General features: G+C 37.8%; 3 protein-coding genes across 3 annotated transcripts; 2 read left to right on the plus strand and 1 right to left on the minus strand.

Moving 5' to 3' along the window:
• Positions 1 to 2,909: 2,909 nt before the first annotated feature.
• LOC104768801 (glycerol-3-phosphate acyltransferase 7-like) lies at positions 2,910 to 4,854 on the plus strand. The gene is made up of 2 exons (XM_010492853.3): positions 2,910 to 3,637; positions 3,725 to 4,854. The coding sequence occupies exons 1-2, from the start codon at positions 3,056 to 3,058 to the stop codon at positions 4,643 to 4,645; spliced, it is 1,503 nt and encodes a 500-aa protein (XP_010491155.1). The 5' UTR covers positions 2,910 to 3,055; the 3' UTR covers positions 4,646 to 4,854.
• Positions 4,855 to 5,978: 1,124 nt separating this feature from the next.
• Positions 5,979 to 8,992, plus strand: LOC104768802 (transcription factor MYB33-like). Its single transcript, XM_010492854.3, has 4 exons — positions 5,979 to 6,377; positions 6,814 to 7,228; positions 7,320 to 8,301; positions 8,461 to 8,992. The coding sequence occupies exons 2-4, from the start codon at positions 6,872 to 6,874 to the stop codon at positions 8,709 to 8,711; spliced, it is 1,590 nt and encodes a 529-aa protein (XP_010491156.1). The 5' UTR covers positions 5,979 to 6,377; positions 6,814 to 6,871; the 3' UTR covers positions 8,712 to 8,992.
• A 128-nt stretch (positions 8,993 to 9,120) lies between these two features.
• LOC104768803 (uncharacterized) lies at positions 9,121 to 12,153 on the minus strand. Its single transcript, XM_010492856.3, has 2 exons — positions 11,907 to 12,153; positions 9,121 to 11,312 (listed from the first exon to the last, which is right to left on the minus strand). The coding sequence occupies exon 2, from the start codon at positions 11,267 to 11,269 to the stop codon at positions 9,308 to 9,310; it is 1,962 nt and encodes a 653-aa protein (XP_010491158.2). The 5' UTR covers positions 11,270 to 11,312; positions 11,907 to 12,153; the 3' UTR covers positions 9,121 to 9,307.
• Between the last annotated feature and the right edge of the window lie 89 nt (positions 12,154 to 12,242).

The following is a 12,242-nucleotide window of genomic DNA, read 5'->3' on the forward strand; positions in this document are numbered from 1 at the left end:
CATGATACTGTTTGGAAATTCCTTAAAGCGAGTAAATTATTCTAAATATATGGATCCTCGTTTATACTCAATGCATAGTTTCTATTAATGATTCAGGCCAGTGACACGGCCGCAGTATAATTTGGATGTTCTTACATATATAATGTAGGTACCGTACCTGGAACTGGAATACTTGAACCGGATACGGATTGCATACATATGTACGTCTAACTTTCAGAGTGGCTACGCTTTGGTTAACTTATTTTCTTGGAGTCTGCGTCGTGGCCTACATTTTCATGCTTGTTTTGGGCAAGCACTAGTGTTATTTAATGGCCTACATTTTCACCTTTTAATTTTTCTTCAAAAGTCATTATAATAATCATGTTTTGGCTAAATTCGTCATTTTTTCTCCTTATTCCTCAACTGTTAACTAGTCTTTAGCCTTTACGGAAATTATAAAGTATTGGTTGGGATGCAAAAGCAGCCATTTTGCATGGTGATGATACAAACAAAAGGTATAGTATCTTAGAAAAGGTCAATCTCCCATTAATTTGTTGTACATTGAACTTGTTGAAGCCAATTTAGGTTTGTCTTACGCTAATTAAACCGAGCGAGAGATACTACCATCAAATCAAACAAAAAAAAAAAAGATTAGTTGAAACTCCTATGTTATAAAATCTATAATAATTCGCAATACTCGGAACATATAAAGAGTTTCTGATGTGATCCGCTCGAAGTAAGATTTCAAGAAGTTGTTGCTCCTTTCTCTTTTTCATTATAATGTTCAATCAATGAGCTTATTGTCTATATGGCTATATATTTTTAATTTGTCTTGGAATCAAACTCTGTTTGAAATCAAAATTTAACAAGCTCGCATCTAGATGTCATGCCAGTACTGAAGCAGTTAAGTTAAAAATATATGAATTACTAATTTCGAAAATTACTGTTCGGATTAGATATAGAGGCCATGAATCATCCCCCCTACATGCATATAGGTTGTCCACTTGTCTTGATAGATCAATTATATTATATATTAATTAACCTACGCGCAGGATTCATTTGATATATTTTTGTTTCATAATCGATATGTAATTGTTGTGGTTATTATAATTATAAATGGCCTTTTCTTTGTTTGCCACTTATTGTATTGGATGCGCAATATAAGAAAATGAAACACCAAAAAGATGGCGACTATGACCCAACTGCCAATAATATTAAACCTACTGTTCTAATTAAGTGCTCCCAAACCTTAATTAGATTATTTTTTCTTTGTAACTTTAACACGTTGTAAAAAACCACATTCTATTATTGCTTTTCAAAAACGGAATATATGTTTATAAAATCAGTTGTGGGAAACGGTACATTGTATATTTGAATTTTGGACACAGCCTTGTAGTTAAAAGAGACAGAAAAGATAAAGAATTGATGCCATTGTGGATTGGGAATCCCAATTTGGGATGAATGAGGCGTTAACTTCCGACTTTCGAGGTAGCTACAACGTTTGTCTTTAATCACGCATGCAATCATATAACTAATGACATTATTTTAATACCGAATTATAACTTTAACCTTTTATTCTGCATTTATATATGATGGTATAAGTGAACCCTACGAGCCCTGTCTTCCTGTCGGTGTCATTAGCCTCGCTCATAAATTATCCTTTTGTTAATCTTTTGGTTACGGTGGGTCTTAAGCGTATTGACCAACCAGTGTCCTCCACGTGTTGTCTTATGGACTCAATCATGAAAACATTTTTATATTTCTATCTTCTAGAACTTCTTTAGTAGCTACCCAAAAAAGAAAAACTGCTCCATAAGTCACAAACAAAAACTGCAAATATTCTTTTTGTAACGGGTTACGGATGGTTGAAATATTATTGGTGTAGTCGACCCATTTTTTACAATGCGATTATTCCAATGCTTTTTGACATGTCAAATTTATGGGATATATATGGGGGCTATGGGTTAGTTGACCGATCTAAATTGTGTATGTGTTTAAGTGTCTTTATGAAGCATATGTATCGTTTGACTATAATTAATTGTATAAGCGCGCATATTTGTTCTTATATGTTTCTCAGTTCTCATGCAAGTTGTTAATTTCCAACCTAATTTCAGCTAACATAGTTACACATGAATAAGATAGATAACAATTATATTCTACAACCAAACAAAAAAAAAGATAGAGATCAATATTGAAAGAAGAAAAAAAACTCGTACCAAGTCAATGTCAAAGGACTAATGAAATATGGGAACTTGTATTATTATGGTTCATATAGGGAAAACATTATTCTTTTTTGTTTTAAAATATTTGATAAACCAAATTGAACAACGCAAGTAAAACATAATAATTTGATGGGACGTGAAATCGGTCAAATCTGTTAAAATAGGACCGATGGATCATTCAAATAAATCACTGTATGATGTGACGGAGATGTTAAACCTGTCGATCATATATTTAAACTTCCGAATCAATGATATGGCAACAAGAAAAAAAAATTCTCTTTACACAATCTCCACACGCGTACACGTCACACGTGTAGACACATATATACATACATTCTAAATGTAACTGCGCATATAATAAGGTCAGCTACTTATATATTATGATGTATTTAGGTGTACACGTGACCTAATTTTGGTGATTCTGAAAAACAAGTTGGTGAAAGTTTAGCAATCAAAATGTTTCGATTCGTTGATCGTAAATCTTCCGTTACGTGTAGCATTTCATATTTTTATTAAGGTATTTTTAAAAAGAAGTCAATAAAAAGGGAAACAATTAACACGTATAGTACGTGAAGTTTCAGTATTTATTATGTGTTCATATCCTACGTATAGAAATACATTTGACTTTAGCTAATTATGAAATTGACAAACAAGTTAATGCGTTCATATATATACCAAAAAAAAAAAAAAGAAGGGAAAAAGTTGTTGCGAAACTGATAAACTGCCATGTTATTGCATTAGAGACAAATCACTCCAACCAACACCTTATATAAACGAACTTTATAATCCACTATTTTTCATATTCAAACAAACCAAAAGCCCAAAAAAAAGCAAAGAAACAAAATTAAGTTGTGATGGAGTCATCGACGACAACATCGTATTCGGTTGTGTCGGAGCTTGAAGGAACACTACTGAAAAACCCAAAACCCTTCGCTTACTTCATGCTCGTGGCTTTCGAAGCTTCAGGTCTAATCCGCTTCGCGATCCTACTGCTTCTCTGGCCCATCATAGCACTCCTCGACGTTTTGGGTTACAGAAACGGTAGCCTCAAGTTAATGATTTTTGTCGCAACGGCCGGTTTGCACAAATCAGAGATTGAATCAGTTGCTAGAGCCGTTCTTCCCAAATTTTACATGGATGATGTCAGCATGGACGCTTGGAGAGCGTTTGGTTCCTGCGAGAGGAGAATCGTTGTGACAAGAATGCCAAGAGTTATGGTAGAGAGATTCGCTAAGGACCATCTTAGAGCCGATGAGGTCATCGGTACAGAGATTATCGTGAACCGTTTCGGCTATGCCACCGGTTTGATTCAGGAGACCGATGTTGATCGATCTGTTTCCAACAGTGTTGCTAACTTGTTTGCTGTTGGGAGACCTCAACTAGGTCTCGGACGACCGGTTATCTCAACTTCTCCAACTTTCCTATCGCTATGTGAGGTGAGTATAACAAGAAAACGTTAATATTTTTGTTTTAAAGAATTTAAGAAAAAGTTTACGATCATTCTTATAATTTGAATATGATAGGAGCAAGTTCATGCACCGGTTCCATCAAACTACAATGGTCATAACCAGCGGCTACATGTGCAACCACTACCGGTTATCTTCCACGATGGACGTTTGGTGAAGCTGCCGACACCAGGCACCGCACTTGTTATCCTTCTTTGGATCCCCTTTGGAATAATACTAGCTGTGATTCGGATCTTCGTTGGGTTCTTGCTCCCTTTAGGGGCCATACCTTACGTCTCACGTATATTCAACATTCGATTTATCGTAAAAGGAAAGCCTCCGGCACCAGCAACCGCCGGAAACCCAGGCGTACTATTTGTATGCACTCATAGAACCCTAATGGACCCGGTCGTATTATCATACGTGCTTGGACGTAGCATCCCTGCGGTTACCTATTCAATTTCTCGACTATCCGAGATCCTATCTCCGATCCCAACCTTTAGGTTAACTCGAATTCGAGATGTAGACGCGGAGATGATCAAGAAAGAGTTGTCTAATGGGGACTTGGTGGTTTATCCTGAGGGAACCACTTGTCGTGAGCCGTTTCTGCTGAGATTTAGTGCACTTTTCGCAGAATTAACTGACGATATCGTGCCCGTGGCAATGAACTACAGAGTTGGATTCTTTCATGCGACTACTGCTAGAGGCTGGAAAGGTTTGGATCCGATCTTCTTTTTCATGAACCCGAGACCGGTCTATGAGGTGACGTTCTTGAACCAGCTCGAAGTCGAGGCCACGTGTTCGTCAGGGAAGAGCCCTTATGACGTTGCCAATTATGTACAGAGAATCTTGGCCGCTACGTTAGGGTTTGAGTGCACTAATTTCACAAGGAAGGATAAGTACAGGGTTCTCGCAGGGAACGACGGAACCGTGTCGTATTTGTCATTTCTCGACCAAGTCAAGAAGGTCGTCACCACTATCAAGCCTTCTTTCCATTAATTTTCAGATTTTTTAATTTTAATTTAGTATATTTTCTCTAAATTTCTGTGATCACTGATTACAAACATGTTTTTTGAGTTTTCATTCTTTAGATTTATTTTGTTGAAAGTGGATGACTACAGGTTTGTGTATTTTTCTTCGTTTATCTATTGTCGAATATAATCGCAACTACATATAATCTTTTTATGAAAAATTAAAGTTAAAATAAATGACAAACGTTTTTACGTGTCGTCCAAGAGATATAACCCAATCAAATAATTGAACCAATACCGAATAATTAAACGTGTTCAGGTTGTCAATAATGTGGATATATGCGTTTTTTTAAAGTGTAAGTATTCTAACTACTTGTAATTTAATTTGGTTGTGTAGACATCACATTCACATCTCTAAAAAAATGTATAGAACTGTTTTTTAATCATTATAGTTAAACTGGTGAGAAATAAATGGTTACCCATGCGCAGACGATTTGTATAGTTTGGTGGGGGTAGATTAGAAATTGATTAGGGAAACTTGAGCTGCAAATACGATATTATACAACTTTTATAATCAAATACTAATTGCTTATATCGTTGGGATGATGACAAACTCTTTGACCGCAAGACTTTTTAGCTGCCGCCTTCCCGTTAAAGTTGGCCAACTTGGGATTTGCTACAACAACAATATTAGCATAGCTCCAGAGACCGATTAAGGTTAATTAAGGAAAATGTTTTTTATTTTTCTTCTAAAGAAGCGAAGAATCATAATGGGCTATCATCTTGGTACATATTGGGCTTTCAATTAGGATCATATTACTATAACTATTGTGGGTGGCCGGCCCTTTTGTTTTGATTAAAAGTAATGTGCAAAGAAAACTTTATTAGAAAAAATGACGTAGAAGAATTACTTTACTGCATAATATAAGATAGATTCCGTCTTAATGATAAGTAATTAACAGCCAGAAGACAAAAGTTAGATTATATCTTAATCTAGCAAAAGACCACTCTGCTGAGTCTGTTATGAATGTCTTAACAACAGTGACATGCACATCATCTTTCATCTAAAATGTCAAGCTTTCGTAAGCTGCCCAGTGTCGTCCTTTTATTACGGGAATACATACATACATACATACATGATACATACATACGTATAAATAAAGTAAAAACATACGACAGAACATGAAAATAAGATAAGAGAGAGTGATATAATATAAACTCAGCCCACAAAAAAGCCTGCAAAAAAGGTGAACAAAGTCGAGTACCACGTCTCTCTCTCTATTTCTTTCTTACAAGTTTATACAAAGCCCTTTCAAATCACTATATTATTCAATGTCACTTTTTTTCTATATGAAGGTACTACAGTTAAACCAAAAACATTGTTTGTAGTCTGGTTTGATATAGTTAAGTTTAATGTACTGACACTTACCATGCTAATAACAAAAAAATAATTACTAATGCCTAATAACAAAAATAATACAATAATTAATATTCACATATAGTATAGTTTTTATTTTTATCGTTATGAAATTAAATAAAAAAAACGTTTTCAGATTAATAAATTGAAGGTAAAAAAAAAAAGAAAAAAAAAAAGGGTAGAAAAGAGAGTAAAGGGGGAATGAACGAGAGATAGAAAGAGAGCTTTGTTTGCTTCTTCATCCTTCCATTTTCTTCCTTTTCCAAATTCCAACTCTCGATATGTTCTTCACCAGCTCAAGCTAAGCTTTGTGGATCTCTCTCTCTATCAACAACCTTTGCTGGTAAATTTATTTTCTTCTTTCTTAAATAGAATCCGCCTTGAGCTTCTTCTTCTCTCCGCGTAATCTATTTGTCTTATTATTATCCTTCCGTTTCTGTCTCGAATTTGCTTTTCATGGATCTATGATTAATCCTTTTAAGATCTTTAGCTAGTTAATTTTAAATCAGGTGTTTCTGTGTGTTTTCGAATTCCGTAATCTATGAGTATTCCTCTTTCACCTGATCTCTCTTAGCTGCGATTTCGATTAAGCATCGCCTTTGATCTTCTTTCTCCATAGACTAAATCCACCTTTAGCTTCAGCATCTGACAGTTTTGGATTTGTTTTTTTTTTTTTTTTTTGCTTTAAATTGAGGTTTGTTTCCTTATTCGACTCTATTTACTTCTTTTTGATTCTGGAATTTTCGATTTTAAGCTGTTTTGGTTAAATCATGTTTCAGGTGGGAGTTTGAATGACTAAATTGTTGCAGTGAAGTGGTTTTAATTTAGTAAACGAAGATGAGTAACACGAGTACTGCTGACAGTGACCATAATGAGTCACCAGCTACTGATGATAATAATGGAAGTGATTGTAGCAGAAGTAGATGGGAAAGAAGTGGTTTATTGAAGAAAGGCCCATGGAGTTCAGCTGAAGATGATATTCTTATTGACTATGTTAATAAGCATGGTGAAGGTAACTGGAATGCTGTCCAGAAACACACTGGCTTGTTCCGTTGTGGTAAGAGCTGTCGTTTGAGGTGGGCTAATCATCTTAGGCCTAACTTGAAGAAAGGAGCGTTTAGCCAAGAAGAAGAACAGCTTATTGTTGAGTTGCATGCTAAGATGGGGAATAGATGGGCTCGTATGGCTGCTCATGTAAGTTTGTTTTTTCTCTTATGGATATGGTTCGTTTTTAATGTGTGTTTAGAGACTAATTTCAAAGAGTTTTTGTTTTGTTTTCCCATAGTTGCCTGGACGAACGGATAATGAGATAAAGAATTATTGGAACACTCGTATTAAGAGGAGACAACGAGCTGGTTTACCACTTTATCCTCCTGAAATGCATCTTGAGGTACTTGAGTGGAGTCAAGAGTATGCCAAGAGTAGACTTATGGGAGAAGATAGAAGACATTCAGATTTCTTGCAGCTTGGGAGTTGTGAGTCTGATGTTTTCTTTGATAATCTTAGTTTTGTTACTACCGACATGGTACCTGGTGGTTCTGACTTATCAGATATGACTGCTTACAAAAATCTGGCTAATGCTGCAAGTTCACCTCGATATGATAACTTCATGACACCTATGGTGCCTTGCTCGAAGCGGTTTTGGGAATCTGAATTGTTGTATCCTGGGTGTAGCAGTACCATAAAGCAAGAATTCCCATCCCCTGAACAATTCCAGAACACATCATCTCCTCAAAAGATTTCCAAAACTTGCAGTTTCTCAGTTCCTTGTGATGTTGATCACCCTCTCTATGGAAACCAACAACATTCACCTGTTGTGATTCCAGATAGCCATACCCTTACGGGTGGCATTGTTCCTTCTTCCAAGCCCTCCTCATATGAGGCAGTGAAGCTGGAGCTCCCTTCATTCCAATATTCAGAAACAACATTTGACCAGTGGAAGAAATCGTCATCTCCACCACACTCTGATCTCCTTGATCCCTTTGATTCTTACATTCACTCTTCACCACTACCAACGGGGAGACAAGAGTCAGATTGTTTTTCAAATTGTGACACTGGTCTGCTCGATATGTTGCTTCTGGAAGCCAAGATCAGAAATAGTACTACAAAGAACGATTTGTACAAGAGCTGTGCTTCAACTATTCCACCAGCTGATCTAGGCGAGGTTACTGTGTCCCAAACTAAATCCGAGGAGTTTGACAATTCCCTTAAGAGTTTTGTCCATTCCGAGATTTCAACACAACAGAATGCAGATGGAATTCCACCAAGTCAGTCACTATTCTCCTTCCCCTCACTTGAAGTAGTTTGTTGATTAGATTTCATCTTCTCTCTGAGAATTCTATTTGGTATCTAGACTTAACATTTCTTATAGCTGAGAGATATTGAGCCTGGATAGAGAGCTCACCCAAACTTGTAAAATTATGCAGGGCAGAGAGAAAAAAAGCGGAAACCTCTCTTGGATATAACACGGCCTGACGTTTTGCTTGCATCGAGCTGGCTTGACCATGGTTTAGGGATTGCAAAAGAGTCAGGTAGCATGAGCGACGCACTCACGGTTCTCCTCGGCGATGACATAGGAAATGAGTATATGCATACGAGTGTTGGGGCATCCTCAGGAGTTGGGTCTTGTTCTTGGAGCAACATGCCTCCTGTCTGTCAAATGACGGAGCTGCCCTAACGAGCCCCGCAAATCCTCCACTCCATTGGTTGTGGATTGGATTAGAGAGCCGCTCAAAATCTGTCAATTCTGGTGGACTAGCAACTGCCAGTGCAAGAATAATTATCTTTTTCTTTGAGCCCTTTGATCAAAGCCAACGCTTTGGCTTCTGTACCAATAACCATATCACGATTCATCAGGAGGATGAAGTGGTTGATTTTGTAGAACTGGCTGAGGACTATCATATACATACAGTTTGATTTGATTTGATTAAAATGTTAAAACCGAATACTTTCGTTTAATGTCTCTCTTTGGATTACTTTGATTTGGTTTGTGAACAAGTCTCTCAAGTCAATTCCTTTGGGAGGAACAGAAAAAGGAAAACAAGGTTGATACCGTACAATGACAGAATTAGATCAAGACACGGGAGTAAATAAAATTAGAACGAAATAGATAAATAAGGATAGATTCAGTTGTCAAAAACTCTTATGTAGAATAGTAGTAGCATGATGATGATGATGATGTATATGAAATATGAATTGTAACAAAAATTGAGTCTACGCTCCTCTCTGTCAAAACAAAATCTCAGAGCGTACGGCTCGAGGGGCTCAGATAAGTTAGGCTGTGGGTTTCTTGGTTCTGACGATGTCCTTAAGCTCAGCAAACTTCTTCTTGCATTGGTTCATCGTTTTCCCTGGAACAGCTGTTGCTACTCTCTCCCATCTTTGGTTCGTCTCCTTTGGGAACGTCTTCAAAGCCTGAACCAGAGCTCTTTCTTGCACATCAGACCAGCCTTCTGGATCTGCTGGTTTAGAATTGTTGTTCTCTTCACCCTTACTGTTCTGTTTTGTGGTCTCTGTTTTGGTTGAGTTGTCTTCTTCATGAGGTTTGGTCGCTATAATAGGTTCTCCAAGTTCCTCTCGTGTAGAGAGAGGAGAGGCAATTGAAGCAGCGGGTTTCCTATTCTCCAAAAAAGAATCGAATGCTTTAGCCGAATCAGGTTTCTGGAGAAGTACAGTTTTAGTTGCCTTGAGAATTTCCTCCACAGATCTTCCTGTACCAATGTACTCTGATATGACTTCCCATCTCTGAGATGTTCCTTTAGGGAACTTAGTTGTTCCTTTCCTCAGCATGTCAATCTCTTCCTTGCTCCATGGTTTCTCTTTCTTCTGATGAGTAGCCGTATCTACTTTGGCTTCTACATGACCATTGGTTTCTACTTTGGCTTCTATATGACCATTCTGCTTAACAGCTACTACAACTTCTTCTTCTTTACTCTCTGCTTCAGCATCATCACTGCAGTCCCCATTCTTGATCACCTTTGCCAGAGCCAGTCCTTCCTTGTTTTCCATCTTGTCACACAGCTTTCGCAACTGCTCGGTGTTAAGTGACATGCATAGATCTTCTACATGTTCAACGGAGATACCAAGCAGACGCTCGGACAGAACAGGTGCTGAGAGAGTTCTGAGCCGACTTCGTTCTTTGCGCAGAAGCTTCTTCTCTTTTTCCTTGTTTCTCTTGTGCAGCTGAGCAGCCTCTGCTGCACGTTTTGCTTCTTCTTCTTTTCGCCTTCTCTCTTCTTCAATAGCTGCAGCAGCCTCTTCTTCCAGCTTCCTCTTGGCCATAATTTTTTCTTCCTTCTTCTGAAGCTTCATTGCCTTCTCTTCCTCCTTTCTCTTCACTATTCTTATGTCTTTTTTATATGCGTTGTCAACAAGAACCCTAATCCGAGCATGTTCCTCCTTTCTAGCCTTCTGAGATTTTTTGGTATTCTCTCTCTCCATCCACCTCTTCTCCTCACGGGATTCTGCTTGCTCAATATCATGCTCCTCTTCTTCAGGAAACTCTCTCCAGCTCTTAAAAGAGTACCACCAATTGTAGAAGCTATCAACCTCTTTAAGTGGTGTATTTTCATCTCCCAAATCTGGTACACGCGGATTAGTCGACCACCTTGCATTTCTCTTAAAAGCTGGACCAAAAACCTTGAAGAAGTCTTTCGGAGCACAATCAGATGGGACTTCGTCATCAAACTCATCCGTAGAGTCAAATATTCTTCTTTTTGTTGAGTCCATCAAAATCTCATATGCTTCCTGTATCAACTTGAAGTGAGATTCAATCTCATCCTTTTTGGCTTGTTTTGCTTCTTCAGTCACCTCAGCAAGAAGTAGAGGAGCAAGTTTATCAGGGTGATGCTTCAGCGCAGCATCGCGATAGCTTTTTCTAATCTGATCCTCCGTTGCAAGATATCTTAGATTGCCCAAACCCAACAAAGCATAGTGATCATGTTGTTGCTTCCCCGACTTCTTCTTCCCTTTGTTGTTGTGCGAGTCATAGGAAGGAATATATTCACTATCCTTCTCTTTTGGGACTTTCTTATCAGTATCTTCATTCTTGCCAGTGGCTTCCTTAGCACAACCACGCAATTTGAGAGCAGCAGCATGGAAGGCATGACCAGCAGGTTCACGGTGTAAAGCCTTCACAGGATGACAATTGGAAGAAACATAGAGAGCTTTTCCATCCGCAAGCTCACTGGAGTATGTAAGTAGCTTAATAGCAGAGTTAATTCCCCAACTCTGCATGATGAAATATGCGTCAAAGCTTCAAATCTACCAATGTTTGTTCCTGTCACAAAGAATCAAACGCAAACTCCTTAGTCAGTAGTATACACAAGTACAGTTTATTCAGAAGCAGACATATATACAAAAGATACAAACTTATATATGAAGATAGAAACTTTTCCTACTTAAGATCCACTTACAAGTAGTTTCAAGGTCAAAATTAAAACACTTTTACAATCCCAGGTATAACATCAAGCAAAACAGAGTCAAGCAATAACACCAAGAGAACAGTTTCGTAAATCCAAATCATCCACAAGATCTCAGGTATTCACAAGAAAACGTTTATAAAATAAAAACGACAAGCAGTAAATACGTATTACAACAGCCTCTGAAACTTGTCAACGGAGGTTGAAACAGAAGCGAGTCAACAAACAATCAATAATAACTCAAGAGATAGCTCCTAAACCCTAGTTTTAGTATTCCTACTTAACATCATCAGCACAAACAATAAACATCGGAAGAAAAAGCCCTCAGATTTCGTCTTTTTTAGGGTTTACCTCTTGAAACACAAATACAAAACAAAGCTAAAGCGATCTCAAAAACTCGAATCGAACCCTACTCAAAAGAGAGAGAAAAAAGCAACAAGTAGGTTTCTTACCAGATAGTGAGCTAGCCGTCGCTTAGATTTAGTCTGCCGTGAGTTTCTCCTCCGAAGTTCTCGTAAGTCGTAAGAGAAACGACGAAAACGAGAGTTCAATAAGTTCAGGAGGAAACGGCGGCGGCAGCTCAATGAAGAAGAGGAAGAGAAGGGGAAAGAAAGACTCCAAAGAAGTTTTAGCTTTAAAACTGAGGGGAAGTTTACTAAACCTGTTTTGACACACGCTTTTTGTTTTTATACTTCTCCATACCAAGCCAACCCTTATTTCCTTTTAAGCCTGATTTTTATTGGGCTTATATGGGCCTAGGCCTTTAATTAGGCCCATATGGAAACATC

Source organism: Camelina sativa, chromosome 20 (genome assembly GCF_030686135.1).
Source record: "Camelina sativa cultivar CO46 ecotype springtype chromosome 20, ASM3068613v1".
Taxonomy (NCBI): domain Eukaryota; kingdom Viridiplantae; phylum Streptophyta; class Magnoliopsida; order Brassicales; family Brassicaceae; genus Camelina; species Camelina sativa.

Coding starts and splice junctions, on each gene's coding strand:
- LOC104768803 (XM_010492856.3), bottom strand. CDS start 11,269: ATGCAGAGTTGGGGAATTAACTCTGCTATTAAGCTACTTACATACTCC.
- LOC104768801 (XM_010492853.3), top strand. CDS start 3,056: ATGGAGTCATCGACGACAACATCGTATTCGGTTGTGTCGGAGCTTGAA. Junction 3,638..3,724: donor CTTTCCTATCGCTATGTGAG/GTGAGTATAACA, acceptor TGAATATGATAG/GAGCAAGTTCATGCACCGGT.
- LOC104768802 (XM_010492854.3), top strand. CDS start 6,872: ATGAGTAACACGAGTACTGCTGACAGTGACCATAATGAGTCACCAGCT. Junction 7,229..7,319: donor GGGCTCGTATGGCTGCTCAT/GTAAGTTTGTTT, acceptor GTTTTCCCATAG/TTGCCTGGACGAACGGATAA. Junction 8,302..8,460: donor TGCAGATGGAATTCCACCAA/GTCAGTCACTAT, acceptor AAAATTATGCAG/GGCAGAGAGAAAAAAAGCGG.